At 31.3% G+C, this 13,161-nt stretch overlaps 1 protein-coding gene across 4 annotated transcripts in view; it reads right to left on the reverse strand.

Annotated features, from left to right (window-relative positions):
* Positions 1 to 310: 310 nt before the first annotated feature.
* LOC106059923 (tubby-related protein 3-like) overlaps positions 311 to 13,161 on the reverse strand; it is a 32,182-nt gene continuing 19,331 nt past the window's right edge. For 3 of the 4 annotated variants that reach the window (XM_056032031.1, XM_013217635.2, XM_013217632.2), the window contains 7 exons: positions 12,791 to 12,903; positions 11,303 to 11,402; positions 10,492 to 10,590; positions 9,923 to 10,010; positions 8,942 to 9,025; positions 8,004 to 8,129; positions 311 to 356 (listed from right to left, as the gene is read on the reverse strand). In XM_056032031.1, the coding sequence (XP_055888006.1) occupies positions 316 to 356; positions 8,004 to 8,129; positions 8,942 to 9,025; positions 9,923 to 10,010; positions 10,492 to 10,590; positions 11,303 to 11,402; positions 12,791 to 12,903 (651 nt within the window). In that variant the 3' untranslated portion in view covers positions 311 to 315. Of the gene's footprint in view, positions 5,686 to 8,003; positions 8,130 to 8,941; positions 9,026 to 9,922; positions 10,011 to 10,491; positions 10,591 to 11,302; positions 11,403 to 12,790; positions 12,904 to 13,161 lie in introns of all 4 variants that reach the window. The other variant, XM_056032032.1, reaches the window with a different exon arrangement.

The following is a 13,161-nucleotide window of genomic DNA, read 5'->3' on the forward strand; positions in this document are numbered from 1 at the left end:
GGACGGGTCATGCCCTACCAATCTAAGTAGATAATATATATTCCAGGAATAAGTGGACGGGCCATGTCAATTGAATGCAAGAATAGATGCACCCGCAGTTTATTTCTGAGAAGGACACCCCATTGTCTACTGAATGCTACAAAGTAGTTGTTTTTTTTTTTGACATACTGGTTATATAGAGGGCTATGTGTAATTATAATTTTGTGGATATCACTTTGAGGGGGTTTATAATTAGGATGGCTTAGCATGCCCACAAAACCATAGACTATAGGCCTATATAAACAAAACAAACAACATAAGTCCAACCACGTGACGCTAATGTTTTAATCTCTGACTTTCTCCAGTGTTACATTTGTCTGTAGAACAAAAACACAGAAAACAAAACCTAAGTTCACTAGATCTATCTAGAAATCAATGATAACACAAACAGTAGACACTAATACATCAGGTGATTACAAAAATGGATGTAGTTCATCATGGACGGAACATTAAATCTCTAACAGAAATCAAACAAAATGTAAGAAATTTGACACAGTGAGCCATCAGACCAAGCGGTGACAGGCACTCCAAGGCATTCAACTCTAATAGGCTCTCTAATTCTCCAGTAGATCTAATCTATTAGGTACAAAGAGTCTGGGTGACAATCAGAAATTCAAATTGGACAAACATGACTACACATTCTGTATAATGTCAATACTATGCATAACGCGTTAGGAATAAATTCATATTTTCAACCTTTATTAGGGTTTGAGAATTGAATGTGTGATAGCCCCCAAAAGTTACGAACATGTTAACTATCATATTTTTATCATAACAAAAATAATACTAACAATAACTCACTTCAAAACAAATCTTAAAAAAAAAAAAATTCACACTTGGGCCAGTAACAAATAAAGCGAACAAGCAATGAACACAATACATATATATAGTCTGGTCTACTATAGTCGCCGGCGCTGTCAATCTGGTCTATAGAAACAAATAACATTGTAAACCTTGTTGATCACGTGACCTGATCAATTAGTTCACCGCTCCTAGCCTTGCGTGTTCTGCTAGAAAAAGATAACATGGCCTCGTTCTGATTTCTAAGTTTTATAGAGAGCTCGGTGATTATCCAGTAATAACAGAGAGATTTTCTATGCTTAAATAGGTCACAGTTTAATTGCCGCTAATTCAAACTTAGCATGATCTGCTGAACTGTCTTTGTAAACTATCTTAAGTGGAAAAACAACTAGATATTAGTTCACTCAGACTTATGAACTAAACTAAATTCAATGATTTGATTCATTCCATTTCTTTGTTGCTTACTTTACAGGAAATGTCAGGAATGAAGAAATGATTCAAACACATGCAACTGTCCTGCTATTCAGGTAGTGTCTATGTTTCCATGACTACTGGAGGAAGAACACATACACAGAGTCTTTGTCAAGAGTCAAACAAATACTTGAGAAAGTCTCCCACAAAAATGTGAATCTTCTACAATGTAGACAAGTAACTTGAAATGTTAACTACAGTCTTGACTATACATATATTTGCGTGAGTTCAGGATTTGAGGTTTGACCATCACAAAAAGAGTTACAAGATACCATTGACCAAACAGACACAAAAATTCCTTTGTTCCCCTGGCAATCCAATGCAATTGATATAGCTGATGTAAACATTTCACATGTATTTTTTAATGCACAAATTATACAATGAATTTCCTCATACACAATAAAGATAATTAATTCTATTATTTCAGTTGGACATCCAGGTGACCTAACATAGAGACATATATTTCAGTTGGACATCCAAGTGACCTACAGTAACATAGATATGTATAGGTATTTCAAACATGTTTTACTGAGAATTAGCAGAGACCATGAAAGAATTAAGTGGCTCTCACAAAAACATGAGAGCTCCTGTGAACTCTTTTACTTCTCAAGCAGTCACAAATCTAGCACTGGAATGTCAAGACTGTCTCCAATAGTGTACAGGTCTTATAGCCTTGACATTGTTATTTTATCTGACCACTGCAGACTGTTATTTTATCTGACCACTGAAGACTACATGGAATTGGTTTGTTGCTAAGTCTCAAGTCAAATACTAAATTAAATGACTTCCATTGAAAATTTCTACAATAAAAACATGAAATTCACACTATCAAGAAAATAAAAAATAAAATTATATATCATACACTTAAGTGCTAACTCCCAGCACCTAGGTGCCTACAAGTAGCACTGTGGTGATCTCCACAAGCACTTGGGTGCTGCCAACAGGTTAACAAATGAAGTGACACAATGCCATGTTCAGTTTTCATAACAGTGAAGTCAAAGTGATGTCAAACAGATAGAAGCTCCTGCAACTGCAAGACTCAGTCCAAACTGCAGTACTAAAACAGATAGAAGCTCCTGCAAGACTCAGTCCAAACTGCAGTACTAAAACAGATAGAAGCTCCTGCAAGACTCAGTCCAAACTGCAGTACTAAAACAGATAGAAGCTCCTGCAAGACTCAGTCCAAACTGCAGTACTAAAACAGATAGAAGCTCCTGCAAGACTCAGTCCAAACTGCAGTACTAAAACAGACAGAAGCTCCTGCAAGACTCAGTCCAAACTGCAGTACTAAAACAGATAGAAGCTCCTGCAAGACTCAGTCCAAACTGCAGTACTAAAACAGACAGAAGCTCCTGCAAGACTCAGTCCAAACTGCAGTACTAAAACAGATAGAAGCTCCTGCAAGACTCAGTCCAAACTGCAGTACTAAGATTCTATTTAACACTTTTTGACTTATAAATAGCTGTTGCACTAGTGAACCTCATTAGGTGATTCCAAATGTTTGAGCCATAGAGAAACAAAATAGAATGAGATCTAATACAGAAATGTAATGGGATGTCTTGCTCATCAGTTAGAAAAGCAGAAACTGAACTCAAGGTTTAGAATGATTCAATGAAAACAAAATTATATAAAGCCCTTGTTACAGACTGTACAAAAACAAAAACAAAAAAAAAAAAGAAATGCATCTAACAATACAATGAACAAGTAAATGAACAAACAGTAGAATGAACTAGTAAATGAACAAACAGTAGAATGAACTAGTCAAGACTACTGCACTCATGCTCAGAAACTCAAAACAAACACATAAAGCTTTAAGCAAATAAGTAAACGTATAAATACATAAATATTTCAATAATATGTTGTATAAAGTGTCAATAATGACAATACATACTATTTATAGATTTGTATAAGTAAAGAATCAGGACGGAAAAATCAAACAAAAAATTGTCAATAATTATGGAATTTTGTTACATAGGTACTGACACTGACTTGTGTAAATAGAGACCAGTGATAGAAAAAAAAAATCCATGCACTAAACAAAAATCTCTTCACAGGTTTGTTAACGGAATTCATTGAAGTGAGGAAAAAAAAAGTGCAAGAATTTTTTGCTCAATTGCAAGCAAGTCAAGATGAAGAGAGAGAGAACAAAATGATCATTAGACTAGCAGACTTGAAATGGACAGAATAGTTGGAATAGATTACTAAAAAAGGTTAAATACAAATTCATTGTAAAATGAAGAATGAATTAAAGCAAATCATAGTCCAAAATGGTATGACAGATCAAAGCAAATAAATGAGATATTAATTCAAAATTAGAACTCAGTGAAATATTGGCAAGTTTTGAGTCCAGATAATTAAAAAGTTAATTAGCAATGTCAAACAGTAGAAAGAAGTTAAGTTAAAAAAAAAAGATTTATTTTTTTAGCAAGATCCAGTTAGGCACAGAATTAAAGATACAAAAATAAAAGATGATAAAAAGAACCTGTTCCATGATACAATAGTGAGAATCAAGACAATCCAAGAACCCATTAGTTACTAGAGCTATTTAAAGTTATATTCAAACACTGTAAATAGGAATTGTCAAATGTAGTCTTATTGAATTTACAATAATATAACACAAAAATTGGCAGTATAAATAAAAAAAACTGAACATTGTGGGAAAAAAAAAAAAGAAATTCCTTAAAAAGCATTCATTACAGAATAACATGCTCAGAACAAACTGCAATCACTGTAATAAGTGACTGTTCTGTCCAAATAAGTTCAAAGTGAAATCAGATCAAAAATAGATCTAAAAAGACAGGTTTAAAAGATCAAAGCATTAACTCTTAGTTACCAAAGATAAAAAAAAATTCTCTAGATTGTTCCCATGAGATATTATTGAATGATATAACTGAATTTAAAATGTTGGTAACAGAAAACAAATTATATGTTCTTAAAAAAAACAACAACATTGACTTTAAAAATGAGAATCACAGAGAAACTAAGTGATTTGAAACTAATGTTCAATCTCTGGAAATAAATGGTGATTTCTTAGATCTACTATTTCTGAAAAAATTTTTTTTCCAAAACTACATTTGTTTTTCTAAAAGTGACAATAACTGCACATAATGATATTTCAAATATTGTAATATTACTAAGCATGAAAAAACAAAAAACACTTTAGATCGATTTAGACAGAACAAGTCAAACAGTAGGCAGAATCAAACAAAAATAAATTTGATGCAAAGCTTCCATAGATAAGCAGAACTAAAAATTCAATTTTGAGATTTAAGAGGCAGAGTTAATTTGATTGAGATTTTATTTTGTCAATTTGTAAACATTCAAACTAATAAAGACATGTAACATTGGAGCATTTCACTTCAAAAGTTTTCTACTTTCAGACAACATAAAAACTCTTTCTAAAATAGATACAAAATGTCTAGTAGAATCAAATCAAAAAGTTTTACAGATAAAATGTTCCTAAAAACAAATGTGTAAAAACTTATTATCAAAGCTATTGGTCAATGTATTAACACTGCATCATATGTGTGGTATATGTAGATTACAGGTCTACATTAATTTGATAGAGAAATACTATTAGGTAGCAGTATGTTCTACTAAAGATTTAATTTGAAAAGAAGACTAAGACCATAGAAACAGTTAGAGTCAAAAGTTAACTAAATCTCAATTCACTTGCAGACATCAATCCAGAAGGTAATTTAACCCTCTGAGACCTATAGAACTTATATAGACTTTTAGTTCAGATACTTTAGTGGTATGTAGTTTTGACCTATTCGTAATATAACAGGCTTTTTAAGTATACAAATTTATTATTTTAAAAAAAATCACTAAATAAAATTTTTAAAATTTCATTTAATACTGTTAGTTTTTTTAAGCAAGATGAAATTATATTTTTATATATATATATTATATTTAAGTTTAATTTATAACTTTAATTTCAAATAAAATATATTTTAAACATAATAATTAGAACTTAGTAGCATAAAAAATATGTTAGACTCATTAGTATTTAGTTATATATATAGAGAGATCTATATGTATGTTAAAATGAGCACTTAGTTTTATAAATGAATATATATATATATTAGAATTATTAGTAATCAGTTTTATATATGTACATATGCTTTATTTAGTTTTATAAATAAATATTCATGTTAGACTAATTAGTATTTAGTTTTATATAGGTATACATAGGTTAGACTAAGTATTTACTTTATTAAATGAATATACATGTTACAAGTTAGTACTCACTGTAGCTAATATATATTGATATTTCTTTTGTATTTGTTTTTTGTAAATTAAACCACAGCAATAAAATGTTCAGTTTGGTTGGAATCCAGCTGATTTGACATTGGAGTTGTTTGATTTCAGATTCTGTTTGATAACAGTGAACTCTTGTATTTCAAAAACTAAAATTTTCTTTCTTTCTAAGCAAACCCTAATTAGAAATATGAGTATTATTATATCAATATAATCATCCTAAATGATGTGGTTTATTATTTGTATATGTTCAGGTATAACACTGTTAGCATGTAAGGGTCAAACTGTCATGTTATGAAACCTCTAAGTACATGCTGCTATTGTTAGAACAGTTAGATACAGCATAAGTCAATGCTCTTACTAATGGTACAACACAACTCTTTCTCTCAATAATTATTGTCCATGTTCCGACAGAATTATTCATTTTGCTCAAATGTATTTCACTAGCCTGTTCTGGTTAAACTTTAATCAATTTTTTGTTTGTTATCAGAAAATGTTATATTTGGTATAGGGTTAAAGAAGAATGCAGGCCCTTTTAAGATAAAACAAATTGATGCAATAAAAATTTATTTTGGATAATTGTATTTTAAAAAAATAAAAATTTCCCACTGAGGAAAAGTTATTTAAGAACTAGATATAGGCAATATTTGATGATCTAAATTGAAGTAAAAAAATTTTTCATAATAGTTATTCATATTTTAACAAAATGTAATAATAAACATTTATAAAACATTTCAGTTAATTGTCTTGAGGTCACTAACCCATGTCTCATTCCTATGAAAAATATATGTAGAAAAATAGAGCCTTTTTTAAGCCCCCACTTTTTAAAAACATTGTTTTTGGTAAAAAAAAAAAAAATTGAAAATGAAAAAAAATTTTTTTTTCCAAAGGGAAACTATCCAATATTAAATTATAAGCAATAAAAAAATATTTTGAGAGGAAAGAAACCCTAACAACTTTTTAAGCATCAATGATAATAACGTCAATTAGGCTGAAGAATGGAGTAAAATCAGCGATGATATTGTCAATTAGGAGAGAAAGAGTTAAAACAACTCAAGTCACATTCAAAACCTTTGTGATGTGACTCAATAAGAAACTACAAAACTACTACTGTTCATTTTAAGTAGTTTAAATACTTCAACAGTGGTCAATCATGGTGGCCCTATCAATAGTACAAGTATGTACAAATGTGTTTGTACAAGATTCTAGCTTTCCTTTGCTCTACAATATCTGAGAAGTACTAAATAAATAAGCAGTAAAAAAATGTTAAGAGATAGTCAATTCTGATTTAAACTAGTTGATACTTTAAAGGTTTCAGTGGGTTAAAGAGTATTTATTTTTGTTATTTGTTTCCTTACTTAAAAACTCTCCAATATCTCCCTATTCCTACAGAATCACAAGAGCACTTACTGGCAAACAAAACAGAACCAAATGTAAACATTAGAGGACAGTTTCCAACTTGTACAAATATTCTTAAGATAAAAGCTCACTTGTTGAAGAAAACAACAATTTAGAACCAAGTTGAAGAATAGAGTAGCACTGAGGCAATGTACAGCTAATGACATAAGCATCTAATATATAAAAAATATATAAATATAAAGAAAGTGTTGTCATTTAAAAATAGGGTGATACCAGAACAGCACACCAATATATATGTATATATATATATATCACCACAATATACACAATAATATCACCATGCCTTATAGTGACATCCTCTCAAAACATGAGTGATACCATCACATCAAGATATCGTCAAAAATGATATTAGTCAAACTCATGGCGACATCGTCACAAAAACATATCACAACCAACAGAGTGTAGAATACGTTCAACAAATGTGTGCCTTCAAAAGCACAGCTGGAATGTAATGTCATTCAATGGTGTACTCAAACTAAGACATGGCAATGAAATACATTCACTAGTTCTCACAGCATTGCAATATCAAAAGATTCTGAAGAATGAAAAAAATCCCTGTCCACTCAAATATCACAAATAAAATAATTTCATATTTACTCTAATGCAATGTTTTAATTGAGAAACTTGAATGCTATTAAAGGCCAATTTTGTTTTAACTTCATCTTTCAATAAAAATTATCAAATTATTTTTGTATCAAAATTTTATTACATGCTAAAAAATCTTTCAAAGAGAATTTCATTACCCCCATTCAATAATAAACATTTATTTAAATCCTTCTTATATGATATACCTTATTCATATGTTTTCCATTGAAAAAGAAAAGAAAAAAAAAAAAGAAAATTTGATCTACTCTAGTATCACATGTCAAATCTCTTATCTACTTAGTATCACGTCAAATCTCTTATCTACTTAGTATCACATGTCAAATCTCTTTCACTTCATGTTCACTAAAGAAAATGTGTAGAGACAAATAAGAGATAACCCAGGCTTAGCATCCCATCAAATCACTCACAGGCAAGTTTGCCATCAAAACTGCTAAGGGCAATACCAAATGCTTGAAGTGCACACATTGGGTAGTTGTAGTCCATGGTGAACACATCCTCAGCCACACGACCAAATTGCATGACAATGTAATCCACTGTGAAGAGAAAATATCAAACATTAAGCAACTAGGTATTAACCTTATAGCAATGTGAGCTAAATTAAGCAAAAGGAATTTCTATTTCAATGGGCTGGTACTTTGACTATTCTGATTTGAATGAGAAGAGAATAAAGCTAAAATTAGATTACATGGCAGGAACCAGCAAGTATGGATTACAGTCAAAGGGAGTTAATCTGATAGGTGTTGAAATGGTAATGTTGACAAAAGCTATGATGAAATGACAAGCATCTAAGGTGACAAATGAGTTCTAGAATATTGCTATTGATTAATGAATAGGCAAAAAAAAAGTTCTCTGGTGAAAACACATTTTTGTTCCAGTTATTTCCCTTTCAGACTTACACCAGACGAGGAAGAGTGCATATTTTTCTATGACAGTGACAACAACAATGGTCTGTAGACAGCTAAATGAATTTAGCCACCTTCGTCTTCAGCAGGATTAGAAACTGAAACCCTCAGTTCAGCAACCAAGTGCCCTGAACAATAAGCCAGCAAGTCTAATATTGTCCACTGTGTCACATCATTTGTATGCAAACACATCAATCTTAGGACTTCTTAAGGTGCTTTTAAGTAAAAAAAAAACATGTTTCCTTTCTACAAATAAACATGACAAGTATTCAATCAAATTTCAATTCTATGCTACTATTATAATTAAAGAATGGGAACATAAACATTCATCTTTCCATGAAAAAGAATAGAGAAACAGTTTTCCAGGGAAATAATTAAAATAGATTAATTGTCATTAATTGTCTCTGGTAAAAATGTTTAAAAAAAAAAAAAAGTATTCTTACCATCATTATCATGAACAATTTGGAAGTTTTTCACAGATGCTTGAGTCACTCTTCCATGAAAGTTTAATACATAGGACTGAGTATCTGATAGTGGTAAATATGAAATAACATAACAGAGAGTACACCCATTTGATAGTGGTAAATATGAAATAACATTACAGAGAGTACACCCATCTGATAGTGGTAAATATGAAATAACATTACAGAGAGTACACCCATCTGATAGTGGTAAATATGAAATAACATTACAGAGAGTACACCCATCTGATAGTGGTAAATATGAAATAACATTACAGAGAGTACACCCATCTGATAGTGGTAAATATGAAATAACATTACAGAGAGTACACCCATCTGATAGTGGTAAATATGAAATAACATTACAGAGAGTACACCCATCTGATAGTGGTAAATATGAAATAACATTACAGAGAGTACACCCATCTGATAGTGGTAAATATGAAATAACATTACAGAGAGTACACCCATCTGACAGAGGTAAATATGAAATAACATTACAGAGAGTACACCCATCTGATAGTGGTAAATATGAAATAACATTACAGAGAGTACACCCATCTGATAGTGGTAAATATGAAATAACATTACAGAGAGTACACCCATCTGATAGTGGTAAATACGAAATAACATTACAGAGAGTACACCCATCTGATAGTGGTAAATATGAAATAACATAACAGAGAGTACACCCATCTGATAGTGGTAAATATGAAATAACATTACAGAGAGTACACCCATCTGATAGTGGTAAATATGAAATAACATAACAGAGAGTACACCCATCTGATAGTGGTAAATATGAAATAACATAACAGAGAGTACACCCATTTGATAGTGGTAAATATGAAATAACATTACAGAGAGTACACCCATCTGATAGAGGTAAATATGAAATGAAGAAGTTCCTAATAATTGATTGTGCAATGACAATGAAATATACAGACTAAAGTTTCCATTCACCTTCATTCCAGACAGGTGTTTTGTTATGGAGTTCTAGAAGGTTTTCCATGTTCTTCTTTTTCCACCTTTCTATCAAGCCATCTTGTTGCTGAAATTAATCAGAATCATGTCTTGCTATTTCTTAATGATTTAAACTATAGATATATATATAAATAAGAAAACACAGAAATATCATAGTGTGTGTGCAATGTTTAAAACAATTGTACAAAAAGATTCTATAAGGATTGTTCTATAGAAGACAAAGATCTGCACACATTGTTAGTGAATTATTGACTTACAAAATTTAACCTCACCATTTTAAATATAAACTGCTGTGAAATTTTTCATTCCTTTCTTTTTTTTTCAAATCAAATTATTTGCTATTTAAGATGTTTTGATATAACACGCACCAAGACTAACAGTTGGTGTAAATACAAGTGAGCTGTATGGGTTAAAATTGTTAAAAGACAAAGTATGATATTTGACACTTTCTGATGAGTAAAAGTAGACATTTCAAGAGCCAGTCTGAATACTAGCCTAATTTATTGTCTACAAGTATTTCCTGGAATTAAAACTGTGTGTTGACTTACTCCTTGTGGTTTGATATTTACTCTTTGATGTTCATTGGTCATACCAGGAATTATGATGGTCATTTTCCTTGGACCTTTGAATCCAAGTACATTGGTTTCCTGGAAATAAGGACATTTGAAACGCATAAAAGCACACTCATAAGTAATGCAAGCAATATATAAAAATGTAGTATGTACTGACATAAATAGGAACTTAACATATCTAGAGTGATTTGCGCCTATAAGATAAAGTCTAATCAGACAACAAAGGGCTACTATTATTTTGGTCTCAATAACCTGACATGTTATACTAAATGGGAAAGGATATAGTTAACAAAGAGTATTAAAATGTCAATATGCTTTTTGTCCAATTAAGTGTATTCAACACAGGTAGAGCAATTTATTTATTTTTTTATCAATACAAAAATCTTAAAAACTGAAATGTGGTAACACTTTAATATTCTCAGAATAAATCCATTGGCCTGTTAGTTCATGCACATTTCTTTGATCAAATCATGCACATTTCTTTGATCAAATCATGCACATTGCCTTGATCAAATCATGCACATTGCCTTGATCAAATCATGCAAATTGCCTTGATCAAATCATGCACATTGCCTTGATCAAAACATGCACATTGCCTTGATCAAATCATGCACATTGCCTTGATCAAATCATGCACATTGCCTTGATCAAATATATTCACTGGACTAATTCCATTGACATGCTAGGAGCTCATGCACATTTCCTTGATCAAATTCCAAAGGGTGTTCCACATTTATTGCTTTGTTTAGTACTTTACAAAAGAGTCATTCTTATATTTAACACTTACATATGCAATAGCCACTAGTTCCTGACGAGCTTCTTGTAAACCTTTCTTTGGGTTATTTCCATGGTCAAATAAAGTAAATTGTGTGCCCAGGTAGTTGGACCTAAATGAAAATGTTGAAATATTTAGCCAAATATCGGTTTGAAAATGTTTCATTATCGAAAAATTAATTTTTAGCTAGAATGTTTTATGAATGAAATTTTCCATGACGTCAAAGGGAAAAAACACTGCTTACGTCACTAGGCTTACAACAGTAAATTAAACATGAACAAGTTTTAATGAATCAATAGACCAAATCAAACATTTGTGCACCATCTTATTGTAGGCTCTATTAGCTTAGTTAAAAAAGTAAAAGTCACCTACACTGCTCTCCGCATTTAAAGTCTAAACAATTAATAAAACTCGCATAACCAAACAATCCAAACCTACCTCTGCAAATTTTATTTCATTTTTTTTCTTCCATAGTTCTATAATAAATTAATCTACTAAGTGTTTGTAAGAGTCTGTGCATTATTAGAATACAAAATAAAAAGTTATAAATATCTCTGAATTGTATTGTAATAACTGAATAACTTTTTTTTATAGTGCAACTTTTATGCTTATAGCATTAACAGAGCACTACAGTCCAATGGCCATGGTGGGGGGAGGGGTATCTGGAAGCAGATTTCCTTGATGCCTTTATACAGGCCTTGTCTTCCAGTCCAATCATTAAGCAGGAGTGCAGTATTTTATTTGATCGCTCATTTTTGTCATGACAAAAATGTTTCCAAAATAAGTAAATATCTTTCCTCAACAAATTATTTGACAGAACAAGGTTCGGTCACCTGGTACTAAAATATTAAACTACAAGGTGTCCAAACTTTGTCATCAGTGTATCTATAATAAAGATATGCCCTTTAACCTTAGGGAACTGAACACTCCATATGTCCCTCAAAGAGCTCTGCGCTCAATGGACTCAACGCTTTTAGCAGTGCCACGTTTCTCCCTCAAAAGCTATGGTCTGCAGGCTTTTTTTGGTGCATGGACCAAAGGTTTGGAACTCACTCTCCATTGATCTCAGACATACAACATGCTTCACTACATTCAAGAAAATCATTAAGACCTATCTATTTAAAACCTTTTAGATTAGTTTGTCATTTTAGCTCTAGTGTATATGTTTGTAATGTTATCACAGAGCCTTGAGCCTACATTTTGTTTCTTTACAGGGCTCTATACATTAAATTATTATTATTATTTCCAAATAAACCACAAACTCAGTTATTAGGTCAGGCTGATTAGGAGGTTCTATAGGAACTGCTGAGTGGGAGACATCGTTCCAATCATAACTAATGCCCACGCATTCATCTCACTTCTACGAGATGAGTCACTTCTTGACGAAGGAGGCCATTTACTAATAAAAAATTTAAGACATACTGACAATATTTATGCCATGTCATATTATAAATTATAACAAATCTTATGTAACAAACAGTAGTTCTTAGTTTTAATTACCTAAGCTTCCCACAGTAAGCATCTCCAGTCCTGGCCAAATCTGTTGGGTCAGTGGAAATCAAGTAGTTGGAGGTTTTACTTCGTTTCCTCTTTCTTCCAGCAAGAATAAAGATCTAAATAAAGACACAAAGTAGTGGGGAGTCACATTTAACATTCAGTGAAGACAAAACTAGAATAAGGTCCTTAATAACCTAAAGGTATTTTATCATAGAAAAAAAAGTTTTTAGCATAAAAGAAAAACATTTAATTTATTTCTGAACAGCTTGAACTATTAATTATATTGAGTCCACAACTATTGTAATAACTCAATAACTCCTTTCAGCTAAGTCAAATTATTGTCTAACAAAACTCTCTAAAGTGTAAAGTTAAAA

Source organism: Biomphalaria glabrata, chromosome 6, assembly GCF_947242115.1.
Source record: "Biomphalaria glabrata chromosome 6, xgBioGlab47.1, whole genome shotgun sequence".
NCBI classification, from domain to species: Eukaryota; Metazoa; Mollusca; class Gastropoda; family Planorbidae; genus Biomphalaria; species Biomphalaria glabrata.